The sequence below is a fragment of the Zingiber officinale genome, chromosome 8A, assembly GCF_018446385.1.
Source record: "Zingiber officinale cultivar Zhangliang chromosome 8A, Zo_v1.1, whole genome shotgun sequence".
NCBI classification, from domain to species: Eukaryota; Viridiplantae; Streptophyta; class Magnoliopsida; order Zingiberales; family Zingiberaceae; genus Zingiber; species Zingiber officinale.
In genome coordinates, this window is record NC_056000.1 from 69,294,825 (window position 1) to 69,314,980 (window position 20,156).

The 20,156-nt window shown below is 36.6% G+C and overlaps 2 protein-coding genes across 2 annotated transcripts; one reads left to right on the forward strand and one right to left on the reverse strand.

The window, feature by feature from the left end:
• The first annotated feature begins 1,710 nt into the window (after window positions 1-1,710).
• Window positions 1,711-3,800, forward strand: LOC122009410 (amidophosphoribosyltransferase, chloroplastic-like). The gene has a single exon (XM_042565551.1). The coding sequence runs from the start codon at window positions 1,800-1,802 to the stop codon at window positions 3,480-3,482; it is 1,683 nt and encodes a 560-aa protein (XP_042421485.1). The 5' UTR covers window positions 1,711-1,799; the 3' UTR covers window positions 3,483-3,800.
• Window positions 3,801-9,562: 5,762 nt separating this feature from the next.
• LOC122009411 lies at window positions 9,563-17,978 on the reverse strand. The gene is made up of 13 exons (XM_042565552.1): window positions 17,610-17,978; window positions 17,051-17,167; window positions 15,783-15,847; window positions 15,074-15,173; window positions 14,919-14,987; window positions 14,465-14,524; window positions 12,922-13,051; window positions 12,656-12,849; window positions 12,376-12,560; window positions 11,985-12,112; window positions 11,355-11,635; window positions 10,958-11,201; window positions 9,563-10,601 (listed from the first exon to the last, which is right to left on the reverse strand). The coding sequence occupies exons 1-13, from the start codon at window positions 17,874-17,876 to the stop codon at window positions 9,793-9,795; spliced, it is 2,649 nt and encodes an 882-aa protein (XP_042421486.1). The 5' UTR covers window positions 17,877-17,978; the 3' UTR covers window positions 9,563-9,792.
• Between the last annotated feature and the right edge of the window lie 2,178 nt (window positions 17,979-20,156).

The following is a 20,156-nucleotide window of genomic DNA, read 5'->3' on the forward strand; positions in this document are numbered from 1 at the left end:
TTTTTATCTTTTTTGGGCTAAAAACAAAGAGAAAATAACGTCTCACTTAAAAAAAACTTTAATAATATAATTTTAAATTCAATAATATTATAATAATTTTAAATATTTTTATTTTAATTTTGATCCAAATTAACCTAGAAATATTGGTCGACCCTTTAATTTGGTCAAATTTTTAATAAAATGTTAAAATTGATAAATTTGATTAGTAATAAAATTAATAATATTATTATTAATTTGATTAGTAATAATATTATTAAAATAAATGAATATAAATATATAAAATTTATTTAGGATTTTTTAAAATTTAATAAATTTTATAGAATATTTTTAGGTCGAATTTCATTAGACTTTATTAATTAAGTTGAAAATTAATTTGATTTATTAATATATATTTTATATTAAAACCGACTATCTCAAGTTTCTCTTCCCTCTATGCACAGTGCCGCCATAAAATCGACTTCGACTTCAACTTGCTGGCAAGCAGTTGACGAAAGCATCACCGACCGCCTGAAACAATTTTTCTATTTGTTTTCCTCATTTCCGGCACACCACAAGCTTCACCGGATGACACTCATTGTTTCCCATGATGAGTAACCGGAGAAAAAAATCTCCACCTACAACCCGCTGCCATGAGTCGCCACCGGAGAAAAGGCTGTAAGCAGCTGCTATTCCATTCCACCCCTTTCGATCCATTCTTTTGTCGTTATAACGTCGGAGAACAGCATTTCAGAGAACTCTCAGCTTTGCATGAAATGAGAGGTTGATGCAGGCCGCCGAGAAGTTGAACAAGGATAGGGCCTTTAAGATCAAAGAAATAATCAAAATTGAGGAGTGTGAAGAGAAATGATTTATTTGTAAAAAATTAAAGCGATTTGAAGTATCTAGAAGAAGACTTTTTATTTTATTTTTAAATTTATACCAAGTGTTTTGGAGAGCTCTTATTGATTAAAATTTATATCTAAGGATTTCTAAAGAATTATGAAAATCTATTGAAACTTTGGATACCAAAAGATTTTCATAAATTTTTAAAAAGCCAAGTTTAAATAGACTTTTTAAAACTTTATAAAAATTTAATTTGGATACCACTTTATTTATATAAAGTTTATAAAAGTCTAGATTGAATATACTAGACTTTTGAAATCCATAAAAATCATTCAAAGTAATTAAAAGTCCAATATTAAATACATCCCCTTAAAAATTTTTATTGAATATTACTAAACTTAAATTTAATATATTTTATCTTTATTTTACTAACCTAAACTTTTCATTTCTAATATTTTTTTTTTATCACAATTCAAATTTAACGTTTATTCATTCACGAATTTTATCTACTAAAACAATAAGTATTAGATGTGTCCAATAAATTCGTTAATAAATATCAAATCGAGTATCTTGCTAATAAAAGTTTAGTTGATTTACAACCCAGTTCTCGAGTTATCATCCACATTGTTTATATATATATATATATATATATATATATATATATATATATATATATTAACGAAGGTATAGTCAATTTTTTAATTTCAATAAGAAGAAACCTTATTTAGGCCATTTATTTTATTATGGGCCTTATAGCGGTAATAATATAAATTAGGGGTTTTTTTTAGGCTTTGACCAACTTTGAGGAAGTATGTTGCCTATTTTCCTTTTTGAGGAATATAATTTAGTAATTTACCAAAATTGGTGGTGTGATTGAATATATTTTTCAACTTTGGGTTTTTTTTTTTCTCTTTGCGGGCGAATTATTAACACCGTCGCCGAGTTGCCTTTCTGGGCCGGCCTATCACTGTTCTCCCATGGCCGCCGCCACCATCACCGCCGCCGCTGCCGTCTCCGTCTCCGCTCGCTCCCCTGCCACAACCAACGCCGAGACCGCCACTTTCCACCGCTATGGACAACTCACCAAATCCTCCCATTTTTACCGCATCAAGACCCAGCTAAAACCCTATCCCTCTCTCTGCGGCCGCCGACCTAATCGCACCGCGCACGGCCCTTCGTCCCTCCGCCTCATCGCTTCCGCCGTTTCCGCCGGCGGAAACCCCTCGGTTCCCTTTGCCTTAGATGATGCCGACAAGCCTCGCGACGAGTGCGGCGTCGTGGGCATCATCGGCGACCCGGACGCCGCCAAGCTCTGTTCCCTCGCCCTCCACGCCCTACAGCACCGCGGCCAGGAAGGCGCCGGCATCGTCTGCTCCGACGGAACTACTCTCCGCTCTGCTACCGGCCTAGGTCTTGTCTCCGAGGTCTTCCACGACCCCCGGACCCTCGCCCCGCTCAAGGGCGATTCCGCGATCGGCCACGTGCGGTACTCCACGGCCGGCGCAGCCTCCGCCCTCGCCAACGTCCAACCCTTTCTCGCAGGTTATCGATTTGGCAAGCTCGCCGTCGCCCACAACGGTAACCTCGTTAACTACCGACGCCTCCGCTTCGATCTAGAATCCAGAGGCTCCATCTTCAACACCTCCTCCGACACCGAGGTGATTCTCCACCTGATCGCCACCTCCTCCTCTCGGCCCCTCCTCTCGCGCGTCGTCGAGGCCTGCGAGTCCATCGAGGGCGCTTACTCCCTCGTTTTCCTCACCGAAAACAAGCTCTTTGCCGTGCGCGATCCCCACGGATTCCGGCCACTCGTCATGGGCCGGCGCCGCCGTACCGGCGCCATTGTGTTTGCCTCCGAGACCTGCGCCCTCGACCTGATCAACGCCGAGTTTGAGCGCGAGGTGAACCCCGGCGAAGTGCTTGTCGTCGACGGCCAGGACATGAGCATCACATCCGCCTGCCTCATGCCCGAGAAGCCCCGCAAAGCTTGTGTGTTCGAGCATGTCTACTTTGCCCTTCCCAACTCCGTCGTCTTCGGTCACCCAGTCCACGCCTCCCGCTACAGCTTCGGCGCTGCTCTGGCTCGTGAGTCCCCCGTCCCCGGCGCAGACTTCGTCATCCCGGTGCCCGACTCAGGATTCTTCGCGGCGCTCGGCTTTGCCGAGGCCTCGGGGATCCCATTCCAGCAGGGCCTCATCAGATCGCATTATGTAGGCCGCACCTTCATCGAGCCTGACAAGGAAGGGCGCAACCTTGCCGTCAAACTGAAGCTTGCGCCTGTCCGGACCATCCTCGAGGGGAAGAGCGTAGTTGTGGTCGACGATTCAATTGTGCGAGGCACCACCTCTTCCAAGATTGTCAATCTCATCAAAACTGCTGGAGGAGCTCGAGAGGTCCACATGCGCATTGCTAGCCCTCCCATTGTTGGCTCATGCTACTATGGTGTTGACACCCCAAGGTCCGAAGAGCTCATTTCCAACAGGATGAATGTCGAGGGAGTGAGGCAGGAGATTGGCTGTGATTCGCTTGCCTTCCTCTCGCTTGACAGCCTCAGGGGAGCTTTTGCTGATGAAAGCCACATGTTCTGTGATGCATGCTTCACCGGCAACTATCCTGTGCCACCAACTGAACAGGAAGCTGTGAAGCTGACTGAAGTTTGAGATTTGCCTTTCCATAATTTGGTATAGTTCATTTCTAAGTTATGCATTCTAATTTGAATGAGCCTCCAAATTTTCTGTCCGCTCACTTTTAAACTTTTCCTTGGCTAAATTTCTAAATGTTTAAGCTCTTTAGGAATGAAATTTCGCAAGTGGACTAAACATAGAAGTTTTGCTTGGAGTAACTCTTTTTCTTCTGTATTGTATACCATCAAGTGGTCTCTATCCTTTCTGTTTGAAACAATAACGAAGATGCTTGGATGAATACTTTTAGAAATGAAATTTTGCGAGTGTAGGTTCTTGTTAACTGCACCTTATTATTGTCTTGTGATCTAAACTACCTTTGAAGTTTTGCTTGGGGTACCTCTTTTTCTTCTGTTTCGTATGCTATGCAGTGGTCTCTATCCTTTCTGGTTGAAACAATAGTGAACATCCTTGGAGGACTAGTGGAATTTGCTCTTTAAGTTTTTCTTGCTTTGTTTTATATCTTGTGATTGCTTTCAGTTGATAAGTTGGTATGCCTTTATACTTTGATGAACATAAATGCTACTCTTGTCTTTGCTCTATAAATAGTTTGATCTGTTATTGTTTTTCTGTCAAAAGTAATCAGATTCATTGTCATCGTTCTCAAATCAGACTGCTGGTACTGAATAAGCAATTTAGATGAATTTCATGAGTCATGACCTCTCCTGATTAGTGTTCATGAGAATATTTTAGTAGATCATAGGTCTTCCCTCTTAATCTCTCTTCCCTCTTGAAGTGGGATTTCATCACAGTCAAGATTGTGAGCTGGAATTTAGGATCCTATGAGCTTATGACCCAAACTGACCTAACAATGCTCATAACCTGGCCACACTCCTCAGAGATAAAACGACAAGGGTTCAAGAGCAATTCAACCATAGTTTCGTCGAACATGAATGGACATGCAAGGAGTAGCAAAAGGGCACAATTCAACCATAGTTGCACATAGGCAGTGAAAGGTAGTCGCGCCGAGCAGTCATTGTTCAGTCGTATGATCAGACAATGGTAGCCAGTTACAGGCAGTCAAAGCTAGCTTCTAGATGCTGCAAAAAAACTCTGAAATGAGCTACAACCTTATGAACCTACAATCCAATTCTATGCTATCTAACCATTTCTTTGTAGAATCTTAATCCCAACATCGATAAGATGAAATATATCTTAATTCGCTTAGACATTTTGAAGCTTCACATTTACTGGAAGTAAGTAAGCCTTTTCATCTGCATTATTGGTGAATACTTCCATCATATGAAACTCCTAACTAGATGAATTGTTTTTAACTTTTTCTATTGTCATCCATCTTATATATATAAAGATGCAACTTACTATATAGTTTTTCTATTGTCATCCATCTTTTTTCCATTGTATATACTTGCATTATTGTTGTTCAATATTTTTTTTCATCTAGATAAATATAATTTCCTTATTGTGTTGAAAGCATCACCAAGGCCAACCCCAAGTCTAAGTTTTACAGTCAATATGGCATTGGTTGATGTTTCTTTCTCCCTAATTTTGACTGTTTGTTGTTCTTTATTATCTGTGGGGCATTGAGATCGTTGTTTCAAATAATTTTATTTTTATTTTATTATAATTGTTTGAATGTGTGTGGATATTGCTGTTGGATTTTTCTTGCTAATTGACTTAAAAGGAAGAGGGAAGGTCAACATTTGCTGGTAGGAAGAGTTTCTGGTCAATGTTGTGCCTATCAGAGTTGTTTCGTTTTAATTGTTTTTGTTCTTTTGATGTGATTTATGCCGATTTTTTTTTTATTCTTTGATCAAAATCCAGTACAATTTGTAGGATCTTGTACAAATTAAATAAATATGTATTTTTAAGGTAGAAAATTTAAAGAATATTTTTATTTTCATTGTCATTAAAATAACACTTTTTTTTAAAAAATATTTAAAGAATATTTTATATTTTGAAAATACTAAGCTTTGACTAAAGTAATTCTAATATATTTAAAATTATTAAAGGATGTATGAAGTTTAGGATTTCACAGATGGGTGTCATGTGAAATACACTGCCTCTAGCAAAATCAAATGATGCATTTAGCATTTACATGATTTAGTTATAGTCGCTCTTATTAAACAAAAAATGTGGTACCGTCCTATTAGCGACTAGTCTCGTCTCAACGAGGAGAGGAGGAGGAGACTTGGGAGATGGGATTTTCTGTTCCACTTTTCTCGTGTTACATTCGCTATCGGACGGATCACAGGGACACGAAGAAAGTGGGAGAGAGGATCTCATTTCAAGAAGGAGAAGGTTCAAAATCTCAACATGCCCAAATAGATTTCGAGCGATCTATCAATGTTAATAAATTAGATTATCGAATTCTACACGTGTAATCCACAATGTAGTAGATTACTTGGTACGGTTTAATTCTTAATAGTAATTATGTGTAGTATTAATTCAAATGTAGTTGTATCGAATTCACTTTCAACATATTTAATAATATTATTAAGTAGTTATAATTAAAATTATTTGATATTTATTTAAATGTTTTAATTGTTTAAAATTAAAATTGTTAGAACAGACAGCTGTTCATTTGATACTCTAAAAGTATACATTTTACAGAGTCATTTTCCTAAATTTCTTAACGATTAACTTCTTTTAGTAAGCACAAAAAAAGTGTTCTTTTTTCTTTTCGTTTTTTTCTTCCTTTTTTTAGGAAGCATAGAAACGTTAATTTCATGCGGTAAATAGAATGGGCAAAAAAAAAAAATTTTAAAAAACACTTACAAAAATCAAAATAGGCCTCCATTTTTTAATATTATAATAAATGCTCCTCCGCCTCCCAGACGAAAAGCCCCAAATCTTTCTTCCATTTGGATGCGCTCGCTCTCCTCGGCTGCCTTTCTGCTTCTTCCCTTTGGCTTCTCTTCTTTCTTCGCGGAATCGATTAGATCAGAGAAGGGAGGCGAGAAAGAGACGAAAGGTAAGATTTTTCTTCGCCCCTTGAGATTAAAATTGTGGTTTTTGAGTATTTTCTGCCACAGCCATTTGGTGGTTGATCCACGCCGCATCAATGCTTTGCCTTCCGTGATTGTGCTTCTCGCGATCGGTAGGGTTTTTATTGGCTTGAGTTCCGATTTGTTTCTTGCTGTCGGTTCTGCGTATTCTTCGCGAGATCTGCTCTTGACGAGACCTTGATGAACGTCGCGATGATTTTGTTTTGTTTTTTTTTTTTTCTGTTGATCCCAATCGATTGTAAGAAGAATATAACTATCAGCGAACAATTTCCGATGACTTCAACTTTTTTTTTAATGAATTTGGTTGAGATTGATGAATCGATCCAAATTGATTGCAGAGCGAGAAACCTCATAATCTGGAATCGTGGTTGGGGAACAAAACAAGGTACGATCTTGAACGCTTGAAAAGTATTATAAATTGTGCAAAATATTGGATCTGCAATCAAGATTCTTGGATGAACATGGGAACCGAGCTGCATTTTTTTATTCAGATGTTAATTGTTCTAATAAGACTAGTGTGAAACTATTCCATGAAAATTGTAACAACTTGTGGAATCTGATTGAACTGCCATGTAAAAGGCCTGAGATAGGGTTGTTGATTTATGCCATGCAAATGCAAAAGTAGTTTTAGAACTCTTATAACCTAAAACATGGTAATCACTCCTTTTTATCGATAAAAGTTGGGTTACTTGGATGGAAGATAGAAGTGAAGGAATCTCAATACATAAGTTGTTTGATGTTCTACCAAGTCTTGTAGCTCCATATAGACTGTTTTTATTAGCACACATACTGATCAAAAAATACATGACTTTTCAGACAGCTTGTTAACTCAAGATGTAGCCTTGAATTACTATTCTATTACTCTTCCAAATTGGTTTTCATCTTAGGTTTTGATAATTCTCACACTGTTCTATCTTCTTCACCTTTTATCCCAGTTTCCGCCGCTCATTTGTGTCGCGACAATGACTTCTACCTGCCTAGTGTGTCGTACCACGGGTAGCCCATCGCCGTCATTCAGGAGCTACTCCGTTTCGAGTTCAAGCTCAGAGGATGAGGGACAATGCATTGCTCTCATCGCCTGTTTGGCCCGCCGGGTCACTGTGGCTACCACCGGGTCCAGTAATGCTATTTCAACCTCCAAAGTAGCTCCGCTGCCGATGGTGGCAAGCAGCCAAGGTGTGGCTGGAACTCCACGGCTTCAGCGCAGCCGAGCCATGAGCAGGGACCAAGTCAGAAACTGGAATTTCTGACCATGCTCAGATAGAGGGAGAGCAGTCCCCTCTCCCTAGTGTATATTTTGGTCACCAGTTGGTGTTTCTGTATATTTTCTTTCTTGAATTTGGATCTTTAGTAGTTCTGGAGTATTGCAATTGCATTTTGGTCACCTTGTTTTGCTTGGTGAATTGCTTTGTCTGCTCTTGCTTGTTGTAGGTCAACTTCAATTTAGCGTTGGACTCTCACGCAACTCTAGTACCCTTTAGATATGGCACTTAATTATGTTTTATTAAATCATAATTTTATATATAATAATGACTAAATTTTTATCTGAAATCATTTATATAGATGGTATTGGACTCTATCATCTATCATTGTTAATTATTTTTTTTAATCTTCCTTTCTCCATATGCATATTTATTATATTGCCTGAAGTATTTATGAGTATTCATCTAATACATAAAACATAATTCTTTCTAAACTTATTATATTCAAATACTCTTTATCAAAATTATTTAAATTTTATTTTAATTATTTTAAATTAATCAAAACACCCTTTACATTTTTGTCCAATAATAAATACTCCAACATGTACATACTCCTACATGTACATACACCTAACAGCTAAAATCATGTTTTCATGAGTTTCTTATTTATTTAATTTTAGACAGGGAAGTGACTTCTCCTTAAAAGTTACTAATATGATATTGTTACGGGCCAATTAATTATTCAAGCCCAACTAGATCCTACTTTACAACAATAACAACAACAACCAAACATTTTTTCACTAGGTAGGGTCGACTATATAAATCCTTTTATGTCATTGAACTCTATCTCCTATTATATTATCATCTATATTTAAATAAATTTTATCTTATTTTATTGTTGCTAACCAAGTCTTTTTTGGTCTTCCTCTTTCTCATTTGATATACATGTTTATCATAGTTTCATATCGCCTAACTGGAGCATTTATTAATCGTCTAAGTACATGTCCGTACCATCTTAAACGTGTCTCTCGGAGTTTGTCCTTAATAGATGCAACTCCGACTTTCTCTCTAATGCTCTCATTCCTTATTTTGTCCATCTTCGTATGTCCACACATCCACCTTAACATCCTCATCTCTGCAACTCTCATCTTATGCTCATGTGCTCGAGTCATAGCCCAACATTCAGCTCCATATAACATAACAAGTCTAACAGCGATTTTATAGAACTTACCTTTAAATTTAAGAGGTACTTTATAGTCATATAAAACATCCGACGCTCTCATCCATTTCACTCATCCTGCTTGTATTCTATGTAAGACGTCTCTCTCAATCCCTCCATCATTTTATAAAAATGATCCTAAATATTTAAATCTCTCGGTTCCAGGCAACTCGTCATCTCCTATCTTAACAATTATTTCATTACTTCTAATATTACTAAATTTAAATTCTATATATTCTGTCTTTAATCTACTAAGCTTAAAACCTTTCCCTTCTAGTATTTCCCTTCAAGATTCTAACTTAACATTTACTCTTTCACGTGTTTCATCTACCAAAATAATATCATCTGCAAATAACATGCACCACGATACTGTGTCTTGAATGTGCGCAATAAGTTCGTCCATAATTAGTGTAAAAAGATAGGGACTTATGACTGATCCCTAATCTATCCTACTTTACAAATGATTTTATTTTATTTTATTCAAAAAAAACATTTAGCAACTTTTCTGCAGCAATATATATAAGAAAAATTGCATTTTGCACATAAAATTCTTTTAATTTATATATATATATATATATATATATATATATATATATATATAAAGAGAAAATTATTTCAATCCAAAGGTACACAGATAGGTAGCAGACCATTTGATGAAAACTTTTATGCAAATGGGAGCAAAAGAACTTCTAAAATATTATTAGTACAACAGATGTTTACCAAAAGAAATCCATAAAAAAAAATTCTAAAATATTTTACACCCGTCTCTTTTCTTTGATAAGAAAAAAATAGAATTATAAATCTTGATTTGTCAAAAATTCTTATAATCTCACGAAGGAAAATTAAGTCAGAAAGGCGAGAAGATAAATTACCATAGCAGGATCTGGCTTAGATGGTGTTAGCTAATCTGTATCAGGATCGACATCCACGATACCAGGTAGTGAATCAAGAGAAACTGAATCAGAATCATACATAGGTGCTGGTTCTATTCTCTTATCGGGCACATCTGTGCCTTGATAAACATTGGGAACGCTAGTATTTTCATTTGAGAATGTCCCTATTTGGAGCTGCTTTCCATCGACTACACAAACAGCTGTCATAGTTTCGTCGGAAATCGTTCCTACTTTCACTGGAGCTCCTGAACTACTGGGGTATTCCCCATTTGTGGTGCCTGATATCTTGAGATTATTGTTCTTGGTTTCCTCTTCATTCGTTTGGGCAACATAGGCAGCAATATTGTCTTCATTAGAAGCTTTGTCGGTCTCAGCTGCAACAATAGTCTGCACATTGATGTCTCCTACATTGCTTGGCCCATCAATATTTATTCTTGATGATTCTCCATTATTTAATCTGAACTCATGATCTTTAGTCAAGCCAACTGCATCTTCCTTTGTGATAGGAGTGTGAGAAAGCTGAACAGGTCTCTCTTCTTCGTTGTCACCACGAAGCCAACCATTCAATACTTCATCACCATTATCATCATCCATACCATTCGTTGCACCTACATCGACTGTTGGAAAACTAGCAGTGTTTAGATTCAGATGACCATAAAATGTATTTCCCTGATACCTCTGATTGCAAGCTTTAAGTGTGGAGTTCCTAGAATCTTCGGTATGTATTAAAGGAAGCGCTCGAGGGTGGATAAGAGCTTCCAAGGACAGTAGTGCATCTTGACAGCAGGCAGCAAGTTTTGTTCCGGTTTCCAATTTTCCTGCAAAAACACGAGCATGAGAAGGAATCAGTCATATTGTAGAATTGGGTAATCTCATTCTTCTTTATCACTGATAATGGTGTCAGCGAGCCAATAAACAAGAGGTAGTGGCAAAGAAAAAAAGAGGAAATGAAGAGGAAAGGCGAATGATCATGAGAGGTGGACAGGTTATATGCTTAATCTAGATAAACGGGCAATGGGTCGGTGGAGCTCTGCAAGGAGATGCTTCAAGGAAGCTTGGTAGTACAACATTAATGACAATCTGATATTATTATTATTAATCTAATACAAGTTTCTCACAATCCACATTTTAAATGATATTTTGGTAGTAAATGAAATTTAATGCATATGCATACCTCTACGAAAAATTTCAAGCCCTTCCGACAAGTGAGGAGGCCGGGCATGTGATGCAGAAAGCAGAGATGCTAAGAGAGCTCGTAAGGCCGCAAGCTGAAAAGCAACTAGGGAGTCAGTTGATTCAGTTTTTCGAACTGAAGACTTCCCCCCGCAAGCCCATCCCATATCGCAGGCATTTTTAGCTACCGTAATCAACAAATGATCCACACCTGACCGCCAACATTCTGATCTCAAAGAACCACCCTAGCAAATTGAGACGATGACATAAGTCACATAAGATAATTTCACTGACTTGACAATAATTCATGTAAAGAAACTAAGGGAAGAACATCACATATATTAACATGAACTCCTAATTTGACAGAATAAAGCACATGATAAGAGTAAAGGGCGTACCATCGTAAGAAGAGCTTGCAAGGCTTCAAGTGCAGCAGTTTTTACAGAAAGAGGGGCAGATGGTTTTAAGCTGATTACGACACTCTGCTTATGGGAACCATCTGGGAGTTGTGTTGCTGATTCAGAGAAATGTTTTCTTTTTCTTAGGCGACTTTGTGTAATAGCCTGATCAGGCTCCCCAGACAATTGCTGATTTGATATATGTGTATTGCTTCCAGGATGATCATTCAGATCAGCAGAAGCATTGCTGACTAGATCTTGAGCAAGATACAAACTCATTCCTAATTAAGATTAAAACTTGCAAGTTAGTAAAAAATTTGATATAATCACAACGGAAAGAACAATCTACTACTAAACAAAATGCCCTAAAAAATTGCACATAATATTATAATGCATATGCAATAATAAATAACAGTAGTAGAGAAGTCCTGAACACAAAGAAACATGACCTTCGGCATTTGCATAATCGATGGCAAAAACAAAGGGATAGACCTCAACCCCCAACAATCTCATTCAAGCCCATATTTTGTTGAAATATGAATAGATTGTTAAGTTAACCTCCTCAATAAGTAATTGAGTGAAATGTTGCAAAAGCTACAAACAAAGCCAGTGTGGATGGCAACTACTTACCAACTCCCATGGATCTCAATAAGAACCCCATCGCTGAATACAATTTTATCCTTAGAGATGGTACTGTAGCTTTCCTGGAATATTGTGTCAGAATACGTGCAACAGCGGCACCATGTGGTATGAGTTGGCTGCAGGCAAGTCAAAATGAGAGCACAAAACCAGGAAACTTTACTAAACTAAAGACAAACTGCCAAGTATATGCTATCATTCATAGTATCACAACCTTAATCGAAAGATGAAGCACATTCTACATGTAGTAGTTAACACAGAACAAATGACATTTTCTACAAGAACGTCAAATGCAGTATACACATTGAAGATATATATTAATTCAGCGACTGGAACAATAACAAACAAACTATAGATAAAGGACAATAGAATCAGTTCTCACCTCCTAACTCCCTTTATAAGGGCAATTAAAAGATCCAAACAACTCAAACGTAATGCTGGAAATTGATAAAATACAAGTTCTTGATTCAAGACAGTTGTGAATTGAGTTAAGGATTCATGTGATGAGTCATCCACCATAAGCACTTTATGAATCAGTGCAAGCAAAGGCGCAATAGGAACCTTTACCTGTGAAAATAACACGAAAAATGATAACAATATTATTATCTTATCTTAGTATTTATGTCCTACAGTGGTTAAGTTGAAATGCGAATGTATCAAACCTGAATAGTATAAGGCCTGGTAAGCATCATGCAACAACACTTAATCAGAGTGTCAACTACGGGGACTACCAAGTAGCGAAATCTTTTTGTTGGTTGATATGTCACATCTCTCAATAATGATCGTATACCCAACTCCGAAGGGGGATCCTTTCCAGGTGGAACCAATAATCTCACAACTGAAGAACCTTTTGTTTCTGCACATTAATTAGATTATTTGTGTTCTCACAATATCAAATAGAATACAGAATAAAGATATTCAATCTTACCTCCTTCCAGTGTTTGTAAGGGATCATTAAGAAGAATATCTATCTCTATTATAATTTTTTGCATCATAAGAGACCAGGTATCTTCATCACCTTTTGCCCTGGGAAGAAGTGCCAAACAATTGGCTATTTTCTGGAAAAGGAGATAAGAAGAGTGAATAGAGAAAAGCATGATTTCATTTTATGTAAACCATGAGTTCACTTAACATAAAGGGTTAACACATGCATATGGGATAACCTTTAATATTTTTCACAAATCTAGCACACCCTTTCAATTTTTTTCTAATTTAACACAATGATTACATTTCATATTAAAATTTAGTATCCGACGTTACTCCATCCAGTTTTGTTAAGATTGTTAATTTAGCATCCACATAGCACTTTTGCCAAATGAGCAAGTAGCAAATGAGGTTTCTTAAATGGCATTAATCTAGTTACTTAAAAGTCTAGCATATAGTTACGATGTTATGTCAAGTAAAGAAAAACCTTTTTTTTAATGTTTCTCACGTTATGAGATTTCAGATATGCTTACACTGCTTCATTTAATGACATTTTCATTATAATCTAGGATTTTCCACCATGTCAAACAAATCTCCGCAGCTATCACCACTTCTAGCAATCAAAACTTAATGAATATATCAAAACTTAAGCCAAAGAATTCTAAAGTGTACATAAGAGATCCTGTGGTATAATTAAAGTTTTGAGTAGATTATATGAAAAGTAACTTTTAGTATTCCATGGATCTTGATATCTATTAGATATAGATTCTTTGACTAGATTGACAAGATAATATGTGATCCAACACTTAATGTGATCTATAGCATGTGTTAAAATTTTGAGACCAAAATAGAAATGGAGATATTAAAATACACTAAAGAAATAGCGAAAAGATAGAGGCTAAATAAATGATCATTAATATTAGACTTATTTGTTTATTCTATTATTGATAGTGATTGGAGCTTGTCATGTTACAAGTGAATGTAGAAGTGACGGCTCAATGCAACATTTGTATTGTTTTATAACTTTTTTACCTAATGTATTTGGACATGTCACCTTATCTCACATCATATCTCAGACTGGCTCCTATATAATAGTGTTGGATTACTCCTAACCTAATTTTGAGTTTGTATTTGGGATATTGGGCTAGATTTTTAAAACCTTACATTGGTTGTACTAAATTTGATAAAATTTATATTGGTCATCATAGATTGATAGTATTTATATTGCTTGTACTACATTTAATAAAACTTACAAACAAACAAATCTACCTCAAACCCGAACCAACGTCAACTTGCCAAGTTGGCAAAGTATTGTGTGAATGTCAGATCAACATTTGAATGAAAACTAGACAAATTAATAATGGATTCAAGATTTTAATACAAAACCCAAATGTTATGGTAGAGTCAAGAAAAATGAAATGCTATGTTAGATTTGAAAGGTTGTGTTATATTTATGTATTAATCCTATCATGAAGAAGACGACGACAATAGCAAATTGACAACAATGCAAAACGAGCAATAATATGGTCAACACAAGCACCACTTACCTTTGATAAATTTGCATTATATCTTGATGACACAATCTTCGAGACAAGAGCAGCTTGAACCTAACATAGCATCACCCTAGTTAGCACTCTTGGGGCTATCATGTAGGAAAAGATTACTAATGCATTGTCATAACACAAAATAAGAGTTGCTTCTAACTAAAACTCAAAATTAGTAAAGAACTATAGAGTTTATTATGTCGAAGCCAATCTTACTAACTCTTATGATTTAATGTTCTTTCACATTGTGCATACAAGGGAAATTTTTGTTTGTGCACCAGATTTAGCAGCAAACAAATTTATATACCCATCACTTCCCTAAATTCACCGTAAGCACATGACACTTTGACGTTTACATCAATGTTGTGCTCACATCAACCTAGCATGCTCATCTGACCAGTAGAGTCTATGAAAGTTCATCCCTATCAAGCAGAAAATATGCTAGGAATAGACTCACATTGTCATAGTGCCGATGCAATGAAGGAAAGAACATCAGGATGGTACATAACAATTCAAGAACTACTTCCTGCAGGGAGGAAGACAACGGAAAATAATTTCACATCACAAATAGATCGAGAAAAGAAGACTATGATCCTGGAGGGGATGTTATACTTCATTTGATCCATTCTCATTCAACAACTCGATAATTGGCAGTATAACCTTTCCAGCAAAAGCTATTCCATCTTTCTTTAAGTTGGAAAAATCAGCCAGCCTAATAACATGACAGTCATATTACTTTCAAGAAAAGGAAAGAATTGAATTAAGTGTTCACAGTATAAAAAATTTATTAGTATAGTAGAAACAATGAAGCTACATGGGATTATCACAACAAAACATATCAGGTGGGTTCACCGATAAAAATGAAATAATTTAAAATAACAATAGAATCTGAATTATACAGTCATGCTACTATGAGACAAATAAATAAGACAAAATTATATTAATCAAGGAATGAGGATGTGGGTTATTATGATCAGATAGTTTCAGACAAACCAGTGAAACCAACTGAGGATTTCATTACCGTATCAGCTTAGAATGCATATAACAATGTGGTTGCATAAATCCAAACAGCAAATAAGAAATAAAATTAAACATAAAACCCAGAGTGACATAAAATAAATTCATAGAAGACATATATCTAGCAATTCATAGAAGATACCGCAATGGCTCAAGACACTCAAAGATTATCCAGAAGGTAAAGAAGAAACTAATTGAAACAATTAGATTGACCAATCGATTGTTCATGAGTAAACAAAAAAGATAGGAAATGCTAGTCAATAGTAAAATTTAACAGCAGATAAGAAATTGAATGTCAACAAACCTGGTGAACAGATCAGATAACGCAGCACAAGCTGCCATTCTTACAAAACTGGTGCTGGATGGAAGCTGAGCACAGCAAACAAATGAGATATTAAAAAAACATGGTTATATGAGGTTGCATTTTCTCATTAGCATCTAGGAATGTGAATGAAAATCCATGCCCTCTCAAGAACAAGTAGCAAACTGAGTGATAACCATAATCCTATTCCTATTTCCATCCTTGAATTATCTCATGCTATCAAAATTTAATTGAAACAACACATAAACAACAGGCATGCTGCATATTAAGACAAAGAACTATAAATTCATTTCCAACACAGGAAATCAATCTCTGATATCCTGTACTAAACACATAAAAATTTCACAAATATAATGTCAAAACTGGAGAGTAAACACCAAGATCTAATGTAAAAAAGATCTTCAGTATATGATGTAGCCATGGATAACATTTTACTTCAAATGTTAAGACAGTCACATAGTTGAATTGTCAAGTTGAAATCCTCCATTAATCTATATATAATGTATACTGAAGATGGCTGAAGGTTTGTGATTTAATAGGACATATAGTAGGAGATAGAGCTCAATTGTGTAAAGGATCTATACAGCCGACCCATCTAGTGGGATAAGATTTGGTTGTTGTTGTTGTTGGTATTTTGGTTAATTACTCAATTGATGATTAGCTAATATATATTCTACTTCAAGGGAAGCCAACTAAGTTCACCTCTATAATCTCATAAGCCATCAACAACAGTGCAAGGGTTGACAATATTGATCATGTCACATTATCTAATAAGACAATATGACCTAAAGCATGAATTACATTAACAAAATCTGAAAGTGACACCTCAGAAATGCATATGTAACTAAGCTACACAACTTCACTTATTTATCAACAAAACTAATTTCTAAGCACAATGTTTCTATCAATCAACTTAGCTTATTATCTTATTTTCATATAAATTAGAGTTTTTTTAAGAAAAAAGTAATAGCTAACTAGTTCCACATAAATTTATACAATGCAATAGTGATAAAGAAAAAGACAAAATTAAATTACAACAACAAGACACAGATAGCTAGCCTATTTAGTGCACATGAGTTTGTGTCTGCCCTTTGTTTTAACAAAGGGTTAACATGGTTGAAACACATGGATGCATTTTCAAAATAAAGCATCCTAAAAAAATAGACTTTACAAACTGAAAATAGAATTTTAAAGATCAATGAAAACTGATTTCAACAACGTGCATAATCACAGTGAACAATGGTCCATACCTGAATAATTGATAGTATCTTCTGGAACCAAACAGAATAAGATGCCATGAAACGATCAGAGCTGCACTCTCCACAACTCACCCCCAGCAAAGACAGACCCACACTACATTTGTCTGGCTAAAAAAAATTCAAAAAACAAAGAAAATGAGTTGCTAATAATATCCAGATACATTGATAAATAGGTTTCGATTATGAGAGATTTGATCATACACAACATACAGCCACGACCAATGTAACAAGGTACTCGGCTTACTTTCTAATATCTAAGCAACTACAAAAAAACAAAAAGATAAAACCAAAAATTGCTTTTTCTTTTAGAATAATTCCTGTTTCAGATGTGAAAACATCACAAAAACCATAAGTCGCATGCAAAGATTGATAGACAAAAACTGACAGACTGTATAAAAAGTAGTATGAGAAACTAGTTCGTACACAATGTAAACAATATTCCAGTGAAGATAGACAGCGACTACGGTAAAACCTTTGAAAGTGCAAAACTTTCAAACACACAAAACTCTCGACTACGTATTAAGCCGGGAGCACGAGTGCAATGAGATACCATTTTACTGGATGCCAACGAGATGACGCGTTCTGTCCAGGCATCCATGGCGTTGCGCCACTCCTCGACCAGCTTCGCATCGGAGGGGTCATGGACTTGCTCGTCGAGGAGGCCGTAGGTCTTGATATCAGAAAGGATGATGGAGAGTTGGTTGCGGTCTGGAGTAGGCCGGCTTTCCTCAGGGAGGCAGCCCGTCAATAGTAACCGGATCCTGACGGGATTCAACCGGGGGCCCTCGATGTTCGGAATCTGGGCTCTGCTCGCCATCGAAGGAGAGAATTGGAAGCGGCGGAGAGGAGGCGAGTGGTTGGCAGGAGGGAGCGGGGGAACGAAGCAGCGGGGTTAGGGTTTAACGAACAAATTGAAGACTAATATGTTAAAATATTGTTTTGGAAGAAAAGGAATGATACTTAATTAATAACTAAAAAAAGGCACAATGTGAAATTACAATGATTTTAATTAAATTGTGTTTTAGCAAAACAGATATCCAGCTTTTCAAGAAAACGACTGTAAATAAATTTGATATTTAGGTTATAAAAGTTTGTTTATATTCATTTAATATATAAGATTAATTAAATAAATAAAATTAAATAATATATTAAATTATATATATATATATATTCAGTTAATATTTATGAATTATATTAATGGATAATATTATTAAACAATATTCATAAACTATATCTTTTAATAAAAATTTTATTAATATACTAAATAAATAAAGAAATTTTTAGAATAAACAAAAAGTTTGAATTACGAAACACAATAACTAATGAAATAAGCAAAAGTTTCAAATGATTAGATAAACTTCAATTGAAAATTTGATAATATATAAACGAACTAAGCTCAAGTCAAATTTAAATCGAGTTCAAGCTCATAAAAAATAAACTAAGCAAAGTTTGAACAATCATTTTAATAACTTAGTTCATTTCAGGCTTGGTTTGGCTCAACTCGATTACTTTATCAAACAAGTTTGAACACCTTCAAACTTGATTTTGTTGGAGCAATCTCAATGGTTCGTACGACCATATGTTTTGGTATTTGACAAAGCGTTTAAGTTAGGTTCACCTTGTATTTGATATGTGTATGTAAGTGTGCAGGTTTGCAGGATACATATATGACTCAGGTTGATGGTTTCGAGTCCGGTGAAAGATGGAGCATCCGAGAGACTATGGATAATGCAGCAAGGACAAGGGCCGAGGGAAGCAACTTCGAGGCCGCGAAGGATGACATTGGGGGTGAGCCGTGATCTTGAATGCATCCGAGGAACGAGAGCCAAAGGTAAGAGGTCAAAGTTGCAACGAAGAGTCAAGTGAGTCATAAAAGTGAGGATCCGAGTGTTGAGAAAATATACTCGAGATACCAGTTGACTGATGGAAATGCAATTGACTGGTATAGTCGACTGGGGCAGTCGACTGGGGGTGAACAGAATGCTTCTGTTCGCTCGGTCAGTGTGGAGAGTCGACTGTATCGAGTCATTGGGTTGTAACAATCGAATCTCCACAGAGGGCAGTCGGCTGGCACTTTGTGCGAGCACTTGTTGGAGATCTTGTGTGGCCAGCTAGAAAGGGGGTTGGATAGACGGTGCCCCCAATTGACTGCTTCCTACACTTGTTAGCTTGTGCAATGAAATAATAATACAAAACAAACAAGCTAAACACTAAAAAGAGATGCAACCCGCTAACAACCTCATTTACGTGGTTTGAGATAACTTGCTCTTACTCTACGGATGTCCGTAAGGTGGACGATCCCTCAATCCGTCGGTGGATTAGTCTCCGACAAACTCCGGCTAGCTTAAGCCTCATTATGGGTGAAAAAACCTCATCACAACACTCACCAAGACCTCTTGGATTACAAAGAACTCTTGAGAACTAGTAGACTACTAATTAGACTTTAACCAAGTCCAATTTCGTCAACCTTAACCAAGCCACCAAGTCTTATTTATATAGGTCGCGGGTTGGAAAACCACGCCTACCAATCGACTGGTGAAAGTGTCAGTCAACCTCACCCTTATGACTCGACTCTTCATTGCAACCTTGACCTCTTGCCTTCAAGCCTGCTTCCTTTGGCTCTCATCCCTCGGATGCATTCAAGCCCGCGGTTCATCCCCAATGTTATCCTTCGCGTATGCCTTGAAGTCGCTTCCCTCGGACCTTGTCCTTGCTGCATTGTACACGGTCCCCTCGGATGGTTCATCCTTCACCGGACCTGAAGCCATCAACCTGAGTTATATGTGCATCCTGCAAACCTGCACATTCACATACACATATCAAATACAAGGGTGAACCTAACTTAAACCCTTTGTCCAAACACCAAAACATATAGTTGCACCGACCATTGAGATTGCTTCAACAATCTCTCCCTTTTTGATGTTTGGCAATAGTTTAAATTAGGGAAAACAAATAGTAGATAAACATGCTAAAAACAATGGACTTACGTTGCCAATGATGCACACTTGGACTTACACCGCCAAATAAACTTACGTTGCCAAGGTTACACACTTGGACTTACATCGTCGAATGAAAAATGCAAGCATGCATTGGAACC